This window comes from Pristis pectinata, chromosome 1, assembly GCF_009764475.1.
Source record: "Pristis pectinata isolate sPriPec2 chromosome 1, sPriPec2.1.pri, whole genome shotgun sequence".
NCBI classification, from domain to species: Eukaryota; Metazoa; Chordata; class Chondrichthyes; order Rhinopristiformes; family Pristidae; genus Pristis; species Pristis pectinata.
Window position 1 is genome coordinate 86,069,478 of NC_067405.1, and position 18,568 is coordinate 86,088,045.

Below are 18,568 nucleotides of genomic sequence, written 5' to 3' on the forward strand. Positions count from 1 at the left end.
ATGTTTGCTGGGACACCCAAGTATGTTCCTACAGGCTGTTGGTGCTCTTAGTTAATTTGGCAACTAACCCCTTCTTCCATGGGGGATGAATACCTGCAATTGACACTTTCAGATTCAAGTTTCATCCAAATACCAATCTGTAGCAATGGTGTTTGTTATCTGACTCAATTCCAAACAGAGTTACAACACAATCAAACAAAAGTCATCACCATTTGGGAAGGTTTTATTTATGATAAGTGGAATATAGAATGACATCGTTTAACTATTGTGACTGGGTCTCCAGCACACAAACAGCACAGACACAATTGAGTTAGAGACGAGACACCAGAATCCACAAGAAAAACAAGCCAAAGTTTGAAGATGGCCAAGAAAAGGGAGCGAAAGATTGCAAAACAATTCAAATAGATTCCATTCATTCACAAATTTCAGCAGTTTTGCCCATTGACAAATAACAGTCATTCCTGCAATACTCAGCCGACATTAAGACCAATATTGACAAAAAGAGAAGACAGCAAAACTTAATTCCCCCGATCTTAATCTTGAATTACCAATCTTGGCATTAAAGGTTAACAATGGAATGGATGAATTTAAAACATTTTTTTTTAGCTTGAGGGGCTTCATAACTTGGGAGTTTCTAGAGAAACACAATAGCCCCAAAGCTAATGGTGCAGGATGCCACCAAGGCTGGAAAAAAAAGATTGCAAGCAAAATAAATAAATGATAAAACTCATTGCTTGACAAAAAACTTCCACTGGACATTCCTGGCACTTTCTCCTTACCCAGGCCTCCCCATCCACCCTGACATACACAATTACCCAGGCTAGATTCAAAGCATCGACCTTGCTGCTCGACAGGACTTTGGGTAGAGAGTGCAGAGGTCCGATGCTAATAACCCAACAAATTTGGGGTGGGTTTTAACAACCATAAAAGCTGTCACTGATTTAGTTTTCATAGGTCCTTGACATTCAGAGATTTACAAACTATTAAAATTGAATTAAAAATTATTTTAAAAAATAATAAAATTGACTAAAAAACTTCAATCTTTAAACTGAAGTAAAATAATTAAGATCAACCTACTGTCCCATCTCCCTTTTAAATCTTTGCCCTACAATCCCACATGAAATTAGCGTGGTCTTGGATCCTTTGCCAGATTGAGATCGAAGTCCTTGTCCTGGACGTCTGCGTTTCACAACTTTCTTGTGAAACTCCAGGATTTACTTCAGATTCAATGGACAAACGGCAATAAAAATCAATAAATCCAGCCACCGGTTCAAAACTCCTAGCTTGTAGAATGCTAGGTAGTCCAAGGTCCTTTGAAAAGCAGGGAGACTGCATAATAAAGATGGATATCAAAAATAGCTCCCAGGCTGTAGAAGCATCTTGAAAGTGATGTATCCTTGTATGGATACAAGTTGGCTGGCAAAAATATTTTCAAACATCAGTTGTAAGAAATGATACCCAATGCAAACAAGTGAAATTGTACAATTCAGCTGTACTCACCTCATACCCAGGGACTAGAGGCAAAACTGATCCTACTGTTGTATTGTCTTTGTCACTCTCTTGTGTGCTTCTTAGATTCTGAAAACAAACAAAGACAGCTGAATTTGTTCTCAGCCACTTTTCCTCAACCTCATTCTTCCTCTTCTGATCTTGCACATCCTTGTCCTGATTTAAAACTCTGATCTTACTCAACCCAACTTCGAGTCCAAACTCTTTGGCTATCCTGTTTTAGCCTGTTACCCAAGTCTTCAGTTATATTGTTCCTGCTCCAAGAAACTCTCTCCTCCCTCCCACTCCCCCATCAACGCAAGGATACTGATCAGCCTTGATACTATACTTCCTGCTGCACAAAAATTGCTTTGAGCAAGCTGTTGGATATTCCTCGTGCTTGGGATTTGTGAAACGTCCCAGGTTTTTATGCCGAAGACGAGACCCAGAGGGGACTTGCCACTAATCCCAGTGCTGGGGAAACCGCCCCAAATGTGGAGCTGCCCAAGCCAGTGTCTGGAGAACAGGTAGTTCATCAAATGGATTCACTCATTTCAGATTCTGGTGTGGTCTGGATTGGTTAACAGGGACATGTCTGCCGTTTGCTACACCATCCTGTCCACTGGTACATCTCTTTGATGTTCCTTCTCCCCTTTTCTCAAAACTCACTTGCTCAGTTTCCTAGTGATGCTGACACATTGTGAAGCTCCTGCAGTCTTTGAGTAGCTTGTGATCTGAAGCTGAATACTGTTGTGTGAAATCATTCTTTTCTGTCCTAAGGATCAAGGACTCTGGAAACGAGCTTTGTAGACCAAAACTAGTTTAATCACCAAGGCAAATGGAGGACAGAATGGATGGGAAGAGACACACGCTCACTCACGCACAGGATACCACGAGCCCAAGAGGGGAAGCACGACTGGGGTAAAATACACTCACACACACACACACACACACACACAAGCACACAGTAACAGTGTACAACTTCAGGATACAACACTTCAATGCCCGTCCCATACTAGCATTGGCCCTTAACGCTCCCCGAGTCTGAGTGAAATGCTCCCTGACCATGTGGTGATGCACTCTTACCAATGATCTCTGTAGCGTTGTCTCACTACTCCTGGGGTCGTCAAAGAGGAAGGGCTAGTGGACACAGCCCTTTTTATCATGCTAGGAGGCTGGGTGGAGCCTCACGCTTATGATTTGAATGAGTCAATGGTGTGGAAGTCAAAGACAAAGGTTCCTGCCACAGCCAATGGTCAGGCAGGTTCAGAGACAAAGGATACTGGTCAGGCAAGTTCAGATGCAAAAGGTACTCTCACACCTGAGGGGTGGGTGGAGCTGGACCTTGATTGACAGTAGTATCACTTCCAATCAGAGGAGCAATGCTGTCCTCCGGTCAGCGGGAGTCAATGTCATTACTGTCACGTGAGATCCATGTGGATTTTTCACAACAAATACTTAATTCAACCCTTGTTTCACAAGTGATCAAAAATTCTGTGTCTTTTCTAATTCCTTTGTAGGATTGATTTTAATAACGGATTCCCTTGTCTCTCGCCAGGCTTGTGAGGCAAAAAGTGAGTAAAGGGCTGAAAAGCCAGTAACAAAGCCCAAAGTCAACCTAATTTTGGACAAACTTGATTGGAACCATTCTTTTCATAATGAGCTGCTCCCCAGGCCCTTAACACAGTGAGCCTGTCCTGGGTCTACCCACAACAGCCAAGACGCACCACGTTAACTGTGAAACTGAAGGCACAAATTAAACTGGTACCTCCTGCTTCACACTACACAAAAAAACAGAACCACGCATAAGTGACTCTCTCGCCACCCTTAATCTCCTCCCAAGCACCCACTATTTCAACAAAGCAACATGTCAAGCTCTAACTTAAGTTTATTGTTAATTTTATAGTGCATTTCTTTTGCAATATTAATGAGCGTGATTAACTCAGTGCATTAATGACACAGCTTTTGTTACACGCAAAGTAGAACACGAGATTCAGTCTCAAGAAATTATATGTTTAACAAGGTGGATCTGAGGACCAAGCAGAAACATTGCTTAAAACTGGTTCAACAGTAAACAGAATTCAAAGCATGTGCCTGCCTAATCCCAGAATCCAATATCAGCTTTTTTTTAAATATTAAAAACACACAATTTTTCCATTAACCTGTGAGATTACTGTTAAAAAGATGTATTAATTTCCCTTCATATTAATAATGTGTGTTAAAAGCGTTTAATTGTTAATCAGAATAAAAATCTAACCCCAAGGCCCACTCACCTCTTTCAGTGGCTCCAATTTCCTCACTGGGATCAAAGATGGGTTGTAGGTCTGAGAAAGGAGAGTAGTTAGAACTTTGTAAACGACTGAATTTTCTATAACCAAGAACCCCACTATGTCACCCCTTCCCCAGCCATCTACAGTACCTTGCTGCACCCCACAATCTGCAGGTCCCACTGCACCACTCTCCCCACTATCTACAGAATACACATGTTCCAACTCCTCCCCACAATTTACAGAACATGCCCCTGCTCACACACTATACAATTTACTTACTTTCTCTGCAATTCTACAAGATCAACTGTGCAATAATAAAAGAATCAATTCAGATAGAATTAGTACAGATGGGCAAAATCATGGATGTGGTGGACCAAAGGTTCCGCTTCTGTGCTGTTTGACTCGATGACTATGATACTCTTCTACACAACCAGTCCCCAGACAACAAAGGTTCCATCATACCTGTGGCTTAAAGAGCTCTGTGCAGTTCTCAACAATGAAGTAATTTTGAGCGTAGCTTCCAGACCATCCTTCAGAGACTTCTCTGTTACTTTCAAAGTATACATTATTCCGCTCATCCTACAAGACAATTAAATAATCAGACCCTTTAGTGATTCAAAGAGATGGTTAGAAAAGATGGAAACATGGATTAAGGTTGCAAGGGGTGGGGATAGCAAAGGAAGGGAATTGTGCCTTTATAATGAACTATATAGCATTCAGCAACTATACATTACTTCTGATCTCACATACAATCTGTACCTTAACAAGCAACTTTCTTCAAATTAATTCTTAGTAGGCAAGATAATTGAAAGAATGAGTTCCATTTTTATAATGTCTTTCCTATCCTCAACAGTCACTGTTGCAATGTCAGCAACACAATTTGTACACAGCAAGCTCCCACAAATAGCAACGTAATAACCTGTGTGGTTGTGTAGTTGTTTGAGGCACAATTGTTAACCATCAAGCTTTTTCTTTATGGAATCATTTCTGTTCATTTGAGGTTGCAGAATGTGTTTCAGTTTAACATCTTCATCTAAAAGCTGGCATTCGCGCAGCATTCCTTTCGAACTGTGCTGGATTTTTGCTGGATGGGACAAGTTTACAAACCAACGATTCAAATTACTACTACTGAACCAAGCATGGCAAAAGGTGCAATACTGAAGAATTCTGTGCGCACTTTTTAAACTTCATCTCTATGACGGTATTTGGGACGATGAATATGGCTAGCAACTATGCCAGAGGGCTGCTTCCTGCTGATCTCTCGGGGAGGGGAGGGGGCAAGAGAGACACCATGCGAGTCTTGGTACAAATATGAAATGTACTCCTGCCACTTCTTACATTTCACCTTTCCACCCATCAAATACACATCCAAGTAATGCTTAAACTTTGCCTGGGTTTCTACACCACACTTTCAGGCAGTGTGTTCCAATCCCCCACCTCCCTCCCCCCACCCCCACAACCCTCTGAGTGAAAGTAATTTTCCTCAATGCCATTTCCATTTAATCCTTCTATCAAAACCCTCTTCTTCTGACTCTATCCCATTTAACATAAGTGTAGTGTATCACCACGTGAAGGGTGCCTGTAGGGTGAAGCAGGACCTTCACAAGGATATTGCTGGGACTGGAAGGCTTGAGTCATAGGGAGAGACTAGATAGGCTGGGGCTTTTATCCTCTGGAGAGTAGGAGACCTTATAGAAGTGTAGAAAATCATGAGGGACAAAGATAAGGCAAATGATCAGTCTTTTTCCCAGGGTAGGTGAGTCTAAAACTAAAGGGCAGAGGCTTAAGGGGAGGGGAAAGATTTAAAAGGGACCCAAGGGGCCTGTTTGTCACACAGAGGGTGGTGGGTATATGGAATGAACTGCAGATGATATGGTAGAGGTGAGTATAATTGAATATTTCATAGACATTTAGATAGGTGCAAGGATAGGAAAGGTTTAGAGGGATATGGGCCAAAAGCAGGAAAATGTGACTAGCTCAGTTAGGCAACTTGGTTTGCAGTGGTTGAATTGGGCCAAAAGGGCCTGTTATTATGCTGTAACAACTCTATGACTCTAGGTCACTCCATCCCTGTCAATTCAAGCAAGTTCCAGGTGCTCAAGAAAAGACCTTACAGTACAAAGCTCATTGTACTGGCTGTGTCTTTAGGTTTGGCATGAAAGTTTGGGCAAGTTGATTCAACCACATTGCTGTGTCTGGAGTCATACATGGGCTGAAGCAGGCAAGAATCCCTACTGGATAAAGGTGAACTAGACGGGTTTTTAAATCCAACTATTAGCAAAATTAGCTTATTTCAGAAGATTAACTGAATTTATATTCTCCAACTACCATGATGGGACTTCAACTAGAATTTTTTTTGCATTGAAGTCTAGGTCTTTGATTACTATCTCATCAAGATAAACACAATGCAACCATTCCTATTACCTCCCCATTAAATCTCATGACCACTACCTACTTCCCTAGATAAACCTTGACAGCTAACTTTCTCCAATACAAATGAAAAAATCAACTTGAAAAGTTAAGCATCATTTCTCAACATATATTGCCTTATAGTATGGCTAGCACTTTTTGTTTTCATAAAATACTCTCTCATTCAAACCATTGCAAATAGGACTTACTGGCATGTTGAAAACTTCATTGTAGCAGTGTGAATACCTGAGGTACCAGGAGATATTAAAAGTCAGCGAGGAATCGCATCCTTTCCTTTCATTGAGAACTAGATGCAATAATACAAGAATGAATGGCAATTAGTTTGTGAACACCATGTGGTGTCTTTGGACATTTTTATCAAAGGCTCTTGAGGAGCAGTGTATAACTTAAGCACTATGGGGGGAAAAAACGGCAGATGCCGCAAATCTGAAATAAAAACATGAAATGTCAGAAACACTAAGCAGGTCTGGCAGTATCTGTGGATAGCATGACAAAGTTGATGTTTCAGGGTCTAACGCAGGACATCAGGCCTGAAACTTTAACTTTGTTTCTTCTTCCACAGATGCTGTCTGACCTGCTGAATGTTTTCAGCATTTTCTGTTTTATTTTATCTGAGAGCTGTGTTCTATCCTTCTTTCTGTTCTTTATCTCACTGATTCTCATGGGTGAGAAAAAAAAGACTTTAAACACAATAAACTGCAGTTGCTGAAACTACAAATTAAAAGGCAAAAATGCTGGAAATAGTCAGTGGGTCAGGCTGTATCTGTGGAGAGAGAAAAACAGACAACACTTCAGGTCAATGACCTTTCACCAGAACTGGCGAAAGTTGGATTTTAGTTTGCAGAGAAAGCAGGGGTGGCAGGCTGTACTGTAAAAGGGGAAGCTCTGTGATATGGTGGAAGCCAGGAGAGAAGGACACAGGTGGGGTTATGCTGCCTGAAAGAGTGTGATAAAGGCTAGTGAGTAACAGTAGGAGACAGCCAATTAAATGTACTGCACTCAATACTCAGTGACATCTCCTCTACAGTTAAAAAAACATTGGGTGCCAACTTTACAAATAATCTCTTCAGTATGCAAAGGTGACCCGAGCTTCCAGTTGCCCATCACTGATTGTCTACCCCACTGCAAACTCCATTTTTTGCCTCCTACACTTTTCTACTGAAGCTCAAACCAAACTCTAGGAAGAGCATCTTATTGTCTAACTTAGCATGCGACAACCCTTAGTATTCAGCAATAAATTCAAACAGGTTAGTTGAAGGTCTTCTTGTAGATAATTGTGAATCAGTCTTTTTAATTCATGCTCTTGGGAAAATGAATGTTGCTGGCAAGTCCATATTTCATCTTTTTCTCCAATGGTCCTTAACAACAGTGGCAGGCTGCCCCTTGAACTGCTACAGAATACCTAACCTCTGACATGGTCCTGTATTGGAAGTTTTTGTATGGCTAGTACAGCCAAGTTTGCAGTCAATGGTCAGTGGCCGTTTAATACCAAGAGGTGGTGGTTAGACTCTCCCTTGTTGGAGCTGCTATCGCCTCGTACTTGTGTAGTATGAATATTAGATATCACCTATCAGCCGTACATGATTGGTGCCCAGGTTTTAATGCCCACGAGCAAGAACTGTTTCAGCATCTGATGAGATGCAAATAGAGCTGAATAATGTGCAATCATCTGTGAATATTACACTTCTCAAATTATGATCAAGGGAAAGACATTAAATGAAGGTGGCTGGATTTAGGACACTGCCCCAAGGAGTACGTACAGCATTATTCTGGGGCCGAACATCATCTTTCTTTTTGTATGACTGCAGCTACTGTTGAGTTGTCCCCCTCGATTCCTATTGAATTTTCTGGGGTTCCTGAAGCCACACTTGGTTAAATGCTGCCTTTGCGTCATAGTCACACACATCTCATCTTGCCTCTGGAATTTACTTTTTTGTCCATGTTGGGCAAAATCTAATGAGCTCCAAAGCCTAGTGGTCCTGACAGAATTCAAAGTGAATATTACTGAGCAGTTATTAGTCAGTAACTGCTGCTTGATAGCATTTTTCAGGAGACATTCCATCACTCTGCCGATGATGGAGAGAGAATTAAAAAAGGCTAATCACAATTATCCACTGGAAGACACTCAGGTGGCCTAGTTGATATTTTGTTCCTTATGGAAGCTCAAAGCCAAAGAATTGGCTGGAATGTATTTTTCCTGTTTTTTGTGGGCAAGAAAAACCTTGTAAATTTTCCACATTGTTGGAGAGATCTGTGTTGTAACCTTACTGGGACAACTTGGCTAGAATCACAGCCAATGAAGTGCTTGACCTTCGGATTTTGCTGTATCCACTACACTCTCCATTTCTGGATACCAGGTGGAGTGAATCAACCTGGCTGAAACTTGGCTTCTGTTTGGGTAGGAATCCTAAGTCAGAGATAGATCTTCAACCCTTTTGATGGAAGATGGTGGCAAACACTTGAGCTATTACAATACGTGGTAGGTTTCACCATCATGAAGTAGCAAGGTGTTCATGGAGCCACCTCAATCCATTTGCCAATTAATTATCTACCAGCTTCACAGTTGGACGTTGCAATACTGCGAAAGCGGCTGTAAAGCTGTCAATTCTCCCTCTGAAAACACTTAACACATTCCTATTCCCTTATTGGTTTTTTTTTAAAAAACACACAATCCAAGAACTATTACTTACAGCATAAAGAAATTGTTGTGTTGTTGAAAAGAGTCTTCCTGAATGTATAATTAGAAACCAGCTGGAGAAACAAAAATGGAGGTTAATGCCTTGTGAATAGGTGCACTGTAAACTCTTTCCATCAGTCCACAAATGTGGATATAAAATTTATCTTAGGACAATATCGTTTTGGGAATGCATAGAGCCATGTTTTGCAATTCTTGTACATTACAAAAGGAAATCTTGCTTCAGCCTCATGGATTCACTCAAGAGTCTAACTTCCAGACTTGCCACTTACAACCCCTTCTCCCCAACTCCTAATTCCATTGATTCTGACTTCATCTGTATCTGCAACTCATTTCACCCATCGATAGACAGCATATTCATAATTTCCATTTCTCTCTCACCTCCCTGCCTACCTTAATATCTTCCTTCAAAACTACTTGTGCTTCTGTTGCAAACATTTTAAGGAGATTATACATAGCAACTCATATCTTTAGGGCCACTCTCTACAGTGGCTAAATCAGTTAATTTTTTTAAAAAAATTATTCTGAGACAAAAACATTCTTTATTGGAGTCTCACATTAGGCATTTGTGAAAAGGCAAAAGGAGAAGGGGATGGTCACCAGCTGATCCAAATGTCAGCCAGATGTTCAAGTGGAAGGAGAAAGGAAAGTATTCTGACCTGACAGACATGAAGAAAGTGGGACCACTACACAGCATTAACAATGGGTTGTGTTGTTAGCCCCAAATATCATGAAAGGGGCCAGAAAATTAGATAAGTGCAATTAGATTTAAAAATACTAAGATGGTAGGCAGGCTGAGATACACAATGACATCTCATGTCAATTTTGAGTGATAATGACAGGAAACTTCTTAAACAATTTCTAAAAGCTGGCCATCCAAAAAGTTACAACATAGGAAATATATACCGATACAAGACTTAAATATGTAGTATAATGCTGCCATTATAAAACAGAAAGACCCTGAGTTACCAGAAGTAATGCCAAGGATATTGACTGGTGTGTTTCTGTTTCTTTGAGTACACATGAAGAAATCTTGAATGCTGAAAATTCAAATAGCATTGTGTGAAACTTTTCAGTGAGGAAAATTATTTCCCGAACGTACTTGCAGCTGTGTCAAGGTATACATGGAGACATACTGTTAATAGTGGTCAAAACCTCTGGGCTCAGAAATCTCACTTGTTTTACACAGTGGATTTGGACTGGTGCATGTGAGAATAGGTTAAAGGGAAATAGCTGGAAGAATAGGGATAACAAATGCTCTGAGAACCAGCGCAGACTTGATGGGCCAAATGGTGTCCTCCTATGTTATGAAATATGAGAAAAAGATTGTACAACAGTAAGCTTTAGGTGTATGAGAAGAGGTCTCTCTAGTTGACTGCTATTAACAGCTTCTGAGCAGAAAACTGATGCCAAAAGATGGAAAATTAATTTCTCTCTGCTAAATTCAGTGTAGGAGACATCATGCTAGGTGGTCAAACAGATAGGGCATCATAATAGAAGAAAGGTATTCTTTAGAAGAATGATTCACAGTTATCTTGGAGACACTAACCTCATGAAGATGAAAGGTCATGAAGTTTTCTAATTAAGTATCATCGACCCAAAGCATTGCTTCTCTTTCCACAGATGCTGCCTGACCTGCTGGGTAATTTTTAAACCTATAATGTTAAACTGGTTATTGTGCAATTCAGGCAAATCGCATTCACATGGCTACACTCCCTACAAGTAGTGGGGATTTTACTGTAAAAATGGTCACATAATTATGGTCAACAGTGCATTTATGTATTTTTTTTTAAAAAGTGCAACATCTTGCATTTAAATAACAACTATAATTATGTCAAATGTCTCAAATTAGTAAATTTATCAAACTTAATCAGATTTTTGTCTTCACCCTCAATCTCATTTATTGGCTCCAGGTGTGCTTTGCCATTCTGCTACTTCACACAAAACTCAGCTTTAACAGAAAATGACTCCAAATTGCTCAAGAATATGCCAAAAACTGAATCACTTAAAGGAGGAACCACAATGGAAATTCTGTGGGGTAGATGTCAACTTTAACGTTGAACTCTATAATAAGATGAAGTCATGATTACACTATATGCTGACCAGTCCAGTGCCTGGCCAGAGTGCATCTTGAGGGCAATATCACATTCTGATCAAAAGACTGGGTAAATTAAATTTAACAGGGAGTACAGAGTTGAAGCATGAAGTTAATGACTTTTGCAACAAAAGGACAGCTAGATAGAAAAACCAGGGAGACTTGAGCTCATTACCAGTAATCTTTTTTAGGAGATTGATCAAACAGAGGAACAGAAGGGGGGGATTACAGAATAGTTTACATTACCTTACATTATGAGAATTGAAATGAGTTCAGACTACATAGAACAGTACAGCACAGAAACAGGCCCTTCAGCCCACGATGTTGTGCTGAACTAATTAAGCTAATGATGCCTAATTAAACTAATAAAGGGTGAAGCTTACAACTGATATCAGGAAATTGCTCGTTACATAGTCTGTTCAACAGGTTGATCATTATAATCAATGTAGTATTTACTGGACAGACTTCATTAAATATCTGCAATTTGAATGGGAAAGAGGAGGTTTCAAACCTGGAAGATTGCAAACAATTCAGCACCATAACAAATATAATAACTCTTTCAATAACAACAGTTTGTATTTTTGTAGTGCTATGAACATAGTAAAACACATTGAGACTCTTCAGAGGGTAGATGAATTAAGATAGGCTAAAAGTGATTTTTCTTCATTTAAATGCGTTTCGGGGATATGTGGCTAACAGCACATATCTATTCCCTCCCAACTACTATTTTGAAGGTGGTGGTGAGTTATCTTGTTGAATCTCTGCAGCCATTCTGGTGAAGGAACTCCCAGAGGGCACAGAGTTCTAGGATTTAGACCCAGCAACAGTGGAGAACTAATGATACATTTCCAAGGGAACCTGCAGGTGGTGGTGTTCCCACCTCTGCTACCCTTGCCTTGCTGGTGTCAGGGTTTATAGGTTTGAGAGGTGCAGTTAGAGCAATGATGTGCAACTACAGTGCACTTTGTTGATGGTACACACTGCAGCCACTGTGCACCTGTGGTGGAGGGAGTGAGCATTTAGGGTGATTGATGATGTGAAGATCAAACGGACTGCTTTCACATTACTCCTGACTTGTGCCTGACAGATGGTGGAAAGGCTTTGAGGTGCCTCAGGATACCCAATCTGACTTGTTCGTGTAGACCTGTAGTTTATATGCCGCCAATCCAGTTGAATATGTTGTCAATGGCAAATCCCTATTTGACAGTATTTGACAGTGTTTGACTTGTCAACTCCCTGTTTGACTTTGACAGTGGGAATGCCATTGAATGCCCAGGGTAGGTAGTTAGACTCTCTCTTGCGGGAGATGGTCATTATCTGGCACTTCTGTAGCGTGAATGGTATTTGACATTTATCAGCCCACTTCTGAATATTGTCCAGATCTTGCTGTGTGCATCATGGATTATTGCAAATAGAACATTACACCATCAGTAGCAAACATCCTCTACGCAAGGATTGGAGCATTGTACTGAGACATTAATGTTCATGTTGTTAGAAGTCAAAAATTCCTGTGGCACTTCTGTTATTAAGTTGTACCTCAAATTTCCTAACTTATACTTATTACTGTATAGGTATTCTCAAACACATTAACTGATCATTTATCTCTAGGTTTCAGAGAGGCTCAATGTATTTAGTGTAGCGGTTTACATAACACTATTACAGTGCCAGCGACCCAGCTTCACTTCTGGCCGTTGTCTGTAAGGAGTTTGTATGTTCTCCCCGTGACTGTGTGGGTTTCCTCCAGGCGCTCTGGTTTCCTCCCACATTCCAAAGACGTATGGGTTAGGAAGTTGTGGACATGCTATGTTGGCGCCGGAAGCGTGGTGACACGTGCGGACTGCCCCCAAAACACTCGATACAAAAATGCATTTCACTGTGTTTTGGTGTACATGTGACTAATAAAGAAATCTTGATCTTATATCTACAACACACAGTCATATTTCAATTCACAATTATGCACTAAAGAACAGAGACCCAAAGGTGTAGAAACTATTGCCGTAAGAAAGCCAAGTGCATTTTGGATTTTATAAATGGGGAAAGAGTACAAGTACAAGAAAAAGGAATGAGAAAATTCTGTAGTCAGAATACTTTATACAATTGCAGTATAAAAGAATGTAACCTTTTTTTGTTTCACTTGAAAGCTTCAAGAGGGAAATAAATGATAGTTGGACTATTTTCAGCAGAGCATTAACCACAGAGAGTCATTTGTGGTATTTGTTGAAGTACAAAATGTGAAGGCAAGAGTTCTACTTGTGCAATGCAGGTCAACAAAAGATAGTTTAAAATAAGAGTTTAAGTGAATACAAAGAACAAAGAGTCCACAGAATTGGACAGAAATAAGTAGAAAGGGGTAGAAAGAGGTAGAACTACAATCGATGAAAGTCCTGGAAGATATATCAAAGGAAATGCATATTAAGAAAATGGCTAAGAATAACTGGGGATCCTTAAAGACAGATGCAGGTGATTTTACAACTGAAAAAAAATCAGAAAACAGCTGAATTATTAAGACCAAATCAAAGGGAGGAACTTAATATTTAATACGTGGGAAAATAAGGTAACAAAGAAAATGGAGAGAAAGATTAGGCAAATCTTTAGGAACTCCAGATTCCCACTATGGTCCTAGATTATCTCTTCAAGATCTTCTAAATCCTCTGGATTCAGAGACAGTTTTCTTGCATTTAAAAATTCCTAATTTTACTCCATTATTCAAGGGTCAAGCACATAAATTAGGAAATTACTGATCTGTAGTCTAATGTCAGTTTTGGGCGACTTAGTACAATCTGTTATTAGGAAACAATTGGCTCATTTGGACACACGAGCTAATAAGTTGGAGGCAAACATAAATCTGCTCAGGACTGCCCTACCATTAAGTTTGTAGCTGATCTGATCTTTAGCCCCAACTCCACTCTCCTGCCTGAACCCATAATCTTGATTGCCCAGTGTCCAAAAATCTACCTCAACCCCAAGTGCTGTGAATTGTGATTTAGTACTTCATGACTGTATGGACATAGTGGGCCAAAGGGCCTGTTTCAGTGGTGTATGACTTTATAACTTCATATGTAATGACAGCATCTACAGCTCTCACAGATACTAAGTTTCAAAGAACAATTTTCAAACTTCAGAATAAATTCTCCTCCTTTTCAGTGTCAAATGGGGGTACTCTTCTATCTTGAGATTACATTCCCTAATTCTAGATTTGCCCCAGCAGGGGAAACATTCTCACTTCAACAACCACATCAAAACCCCTCAAACACATCTTAAGCTCAAACTCCAATGCATATATTGGCTCTCATCCAAGGAATCAACCTAATGCATCTACACTGCATTGCTTTCAAGGCAAGTATATCTTAAATAAGGAGTCCAAAAATGATCTCAGCAAAGCCCTGTACAATTGCAGTAAGATTCCTCTAAATTGTCATTCCACCCTTCTTGCAATAAAGGCCAACATTCCATTTGCCTTACTAATTGCTTTATGTACCTACATGCCATCTTTGTGGATCTTCCATAAGGATATCTAGATAAAGGAATCAAAGTCATACAGCTCAGAAACAGGTCCTTCGACCCACTGAGTATATGCCGAACATCAAGGACACGATACATTAATCCTGCACTAAAGCAAGGACTGATTAGGGGTAGTTAGCATGGCTTTGTGCATGGGAAATTGTGTCTCATAAATTTGATTGAATATTGTGAAGAGGTGAAGTGGATTGATGAGGACAGGGCAGTGAACATTGTCTACGTGAACATTGTCTACGTGAACTTTAGCAAGGCCTCTGACATGGTCCCATATGGTAAGGTAGTCTGGAAGATTAGATCACATGGGATCCAGGGTGAGCTAGCCAAATGAACACAAAAATGACTTGGTAGAAGGAGTCAGAGTGTGGTAGCGAAGGGTTGTTTTCCCAGATTGGAGGCCTGTGACCAACAGTGTACCACAGGGATCGGTGTTGGGTCTCCTGTTGTTTGTCATCTATATTAATAATTTGAATGAGAATGTAATTGGTCTGGTTGGTAAGTTTGTGGATGACACCAAAATTGGTGGTATAGTAGACAGTGAAGAAGGTGGTCTAAGATTACAATGGGATCTAGATCAACTGGGGAAGCGTGCTAAAGAATGCAGATGGAATTTAACTTGGACAAGTGCCAGATGTAGCACTTTGGCAAGTTAAACAAGGGCAGGACTTGTAGAGTAAATGGTAGGGCTCTGGAGAGTATTGTAGAACAGAGACCTAGGGTACAGGTACATAGTTTGCAGAAACTGGGAGATACATGTAGACAGGGTGGTGAAGACATTTGACATGCTTGCCTTCAAAGATCAGTACACTGAGTACAGTAATTGGGACGTCATATTACAACTGTACATCATTGGTAAGACCATATGAGTATTGTGCACAATTCTGGTCATACAGCTACAGGAAGAACGTCACTAAGCTGGAAATGGTGCAGAAAAAGTTCATGAGGATGCTACCAGGACTGGAGGGCTTGAATTGCAAGGAGAGGCTGGAACTTCTTTCCCTGACAAGTGACCTTATAGAGGCATATAAAGTCATGAGGGGCATAGATAAGGTGAGTCGTCACAGTCTTTTCCCAAGGTAGGAAGGTCTAAAACTAGAGAACATGGGTTCAAGGTGAGAGAGGATAGATTTAAAAAGAACCCGAAGGGCACCACAGAGAGGGTGGTGAGTATATGGAACAAGCTGCTGGAGGAAGCTTGGAGGTGGGTACAATTACAACATTTAAGACATTTAGACAAGTACATTGATAGGAAAGGTTTAGAGGGCCAAATGAAGGCAAATGGGACTAGCTCAACTTGACAACTTGGTTGGCATGGATGAGTTGGGCTGAAGGGCCTGTTTCCATGCACTATAACTCTATGACTCTAATTCCATTTTATTTTCTCCACGATGCCATCAACTCAAAACCCCCAGATTTTACCACTAACCTCTACGAGGACCAATTAACCTACCAACCCATATGCCTTTGTGACATGGGAGGAAACCCACATGGTCACAGGCAGGACATGTAAACTCCCCACAAAGGTCAGGATTGAACCCAGGTTACTGGAACTGAGGTCACAACTCTACTAGCTGTGTCGATCCATGTCTCCAGATCTATCTGAACACCATAGTTCTTTAGCCCCATGTCAAAAGAGTGCTAATCGGCTTTTCTCTTCTTCATACCAAAGTGAATAACCTCACATTTCTCTACATTATACTCTATCTGCCTTTTTTCTACCCAATCACTTAACTTGTCCATGTGCTGTTGAAGTCTTTTTGCATCCTCCTTACAACTTACTTTCCTACTTCAGTGTAGAATTGTTCCTTTCAACTAAGTGTGTAATATAGATTAAGTAGCTTGGACTCCAGGAATGATCTCTATGGAACTCCACTAATACAGTTTACCAACCTGAAACTGACAGATTTGTCCCTTCTCTGTTTTGAGTCAGTTTACCAAACCTCCATCCATGCTGATTCATAGCACCATGGATGGAAGTAACATTTTGCGTGGCACCTTCTCAAGTGGCTTTTGGAACTCCAACTTCACTACATTATCTGGTTCCTCCTGCTGATCACATTCTCAAAGAACTCCAATAAATTTGCAGCAACCCTACTTCTCATGAAACCGCACTTACACTGCCTAATTATATTATGACTTTCAAAATACTTTTCTTAGTCATTGTTGTAGAAAAAACAGCAACTATTTTTACAGTGATTCATGTCACATTGCTCCGACACAAGACAAATTACATCTTAAGAAAGGCTTTTAATAACTATATATTCTATTGCTCCATTGTCATTTTTTCCTCACAGCTATTTGTACTTTTAAGCACTACTGGATGTTCCAAGGTGCTTTACAGCTAATGAAGCAGTTTTGAAGAGCACTGTAATGCAGGAAACTAAGCACTTAATTTGCACACAGCAGGATCCCATAACAATAATATGTCAATGAACAATCTACTTAGTGATGACAATGGAGAAATAAATATTAGTCAAGATTGGGAGTAACTGCTTTCATCTTTTTTTTATAATAATGCCAAAGGATCTTTTGTGTGAACCCTAGAAAGACCTCTGTTTAATGTCTTATGAAAAAGATGTTTATCTCTGATAACGTAGCACTCCTTCAGTCCTTTACCGGAGTATCAGCCAAATTTGTATGCTTAAGATTTTAGATCTATTCTTGAACCCACAACCATCTGTTTCAGATACAAGAGAGCCGACCTATAATTGATTAAGTATGCACATATTGGACTCAAAACAAATTACTATGATACTGTACATGAAACTAAAATGTTGGAAGTACTGAGCAGACCAGGCAGTATCTGTGGAAACAATAACAATTAATATTTCAGGTCCCTATACCCTTTCATGAGAAAAGTTCAGCTCAGCACAAATGCTGGGAGTGGTGCAAAGGATTTGCCCGTTTTGCACTATACATCTGAGAAGTCTTTGCATATTTATAATTAACACCTGATTTTTTTTAAATATAGAGTTACATACTATAGTGAAATAAGTGGAAAAGGGAAGCCCTAAATTCTGAAGTAAATCATAGGAGTAAAAGAAGTCATAGGGTGGCATGGTGACACAGCAGTTAGCTCTACCACCTCACAGCTCCAGGGATCAGGGTTTGATCCTAACCTCAGGTGCTGTCTGTGTGGAGTTTGTACTTTCTTCCCATGACCACATGGGAATCCCCAGGGTGCTCCTGTGTCCTCCCACATCTCAAGGATAGGATAGGTTAAATGGCTACAATAAATTATCCTAGGTTTATATGAGTGGCAAGAGGGAAATTGTTTGTCATGTAAGAGAATAAGTTACAGGGTTACAGAGAAATGAGGAGGGTATGGGACTGCTGGGGTTGCTCTGCTGGTAACTCTAATTGATCTGATGAGCCAAATGGCTTCCTTCTGTATCTTAAGTAAAAAAAAAGAAAGTAGTTTAAAGCAATAAAATGTAATTAGCAAAAAAATTAAAATATTGTGGATATTGGAATGGACAGAAAAAGCTCAATATTCCAGTGTACTGATACTTCTGGCAGGGCAGAGGTGGAGGTAAGGTGGGGGGAGGGGGGGCGCGCGTTGGATCATTAATAAGGGAGAACATCACACCAGTACTTAGGGAGGATGTCCCGAGGGGAGCGTCCAGCAAGGCGATATGGGTAGAAACTAGAAATAAAAATGGAGTCAAAGGATGTTAGTGGAAGGTTGTTATTCAGACTGGAGGCCTGTGACCAGTGGTGTGCCACAGGGATTGGTGCCAGGTCTACTGTTGTTTGTCATATTTATTAATGATTTGGATGAGCATAGTGGTGACACAACTAGTAAGTTTGAAGATGACACCAAAATTGGTGGTAGAGTGGACAGTGAAGAAGGTTATCTGAGGTTAAAACAAGATATAGAACAGCTGGGAAAGTGGGCAAGGGAATGGCAGATGGAATTTAACTTGGACAAGTGCAAAGTGATCCATTTTGGAAAGTTAAACCAAGTCAGTATATACACAGTGAATGGTGAGGTTCTGGAGAGTGTCATGGAACAGAGAACTAGGGGTACAAGTACATAGTTTCCTGAAAGTGTAAACATGTGTAGACAGGGTG

General features: G+C 40.3%; 1 protein-coding gene across 2 annotated transcripts in view; it reads right to left on the minus strand.

The window, feature by feature from the left end:
* The window catches only part of LOC127570933 (transmembrane protein 87A-like), a 50,751-nt gene that overhangs the window by 29,307 nt on the left and 2,876 nt on the right, over positions 1 to 18,568 (minus strand). Inside the window, exons 2-7 of one of the 2 annotated variants that reach the window (XM_052016898.1) lie at positions 10,433 to 10,521; positions 8,879 to 8,939; positions 6,377 to 6,474; positions 4,221 to 4,337; positions 3,762 to 3,812; positions 1,501 to 1,578 (exon numbers count right to left, since the gene is read on the minus strand). In XM_052016898.1, the coding sequence (XP_051872858.1) occupies positions 1,501 to 1,578; positions 3,762 to 3,812; positions 4,221 to 4,337; positions 6,377 to 6,474; positions 8,879 to 8,939; positions 10,433 to 10,453 (426 nt within the window). In that variant the 5' untranslated portion in view covers positions 10,454 to 10,521. The remainder of the gene's footprint in view (positions 1 to 1,500; positions 1,579 to 3,761; positions 3,813 to 4,220; positions 4,338 to 6,376; positions 6,475 to 8,878; positions 8,940 to 10,432; positions 10,522 to 18,568) is intronic. The other variant, XM_052016892.1, reaches the window with a different exon arrangement.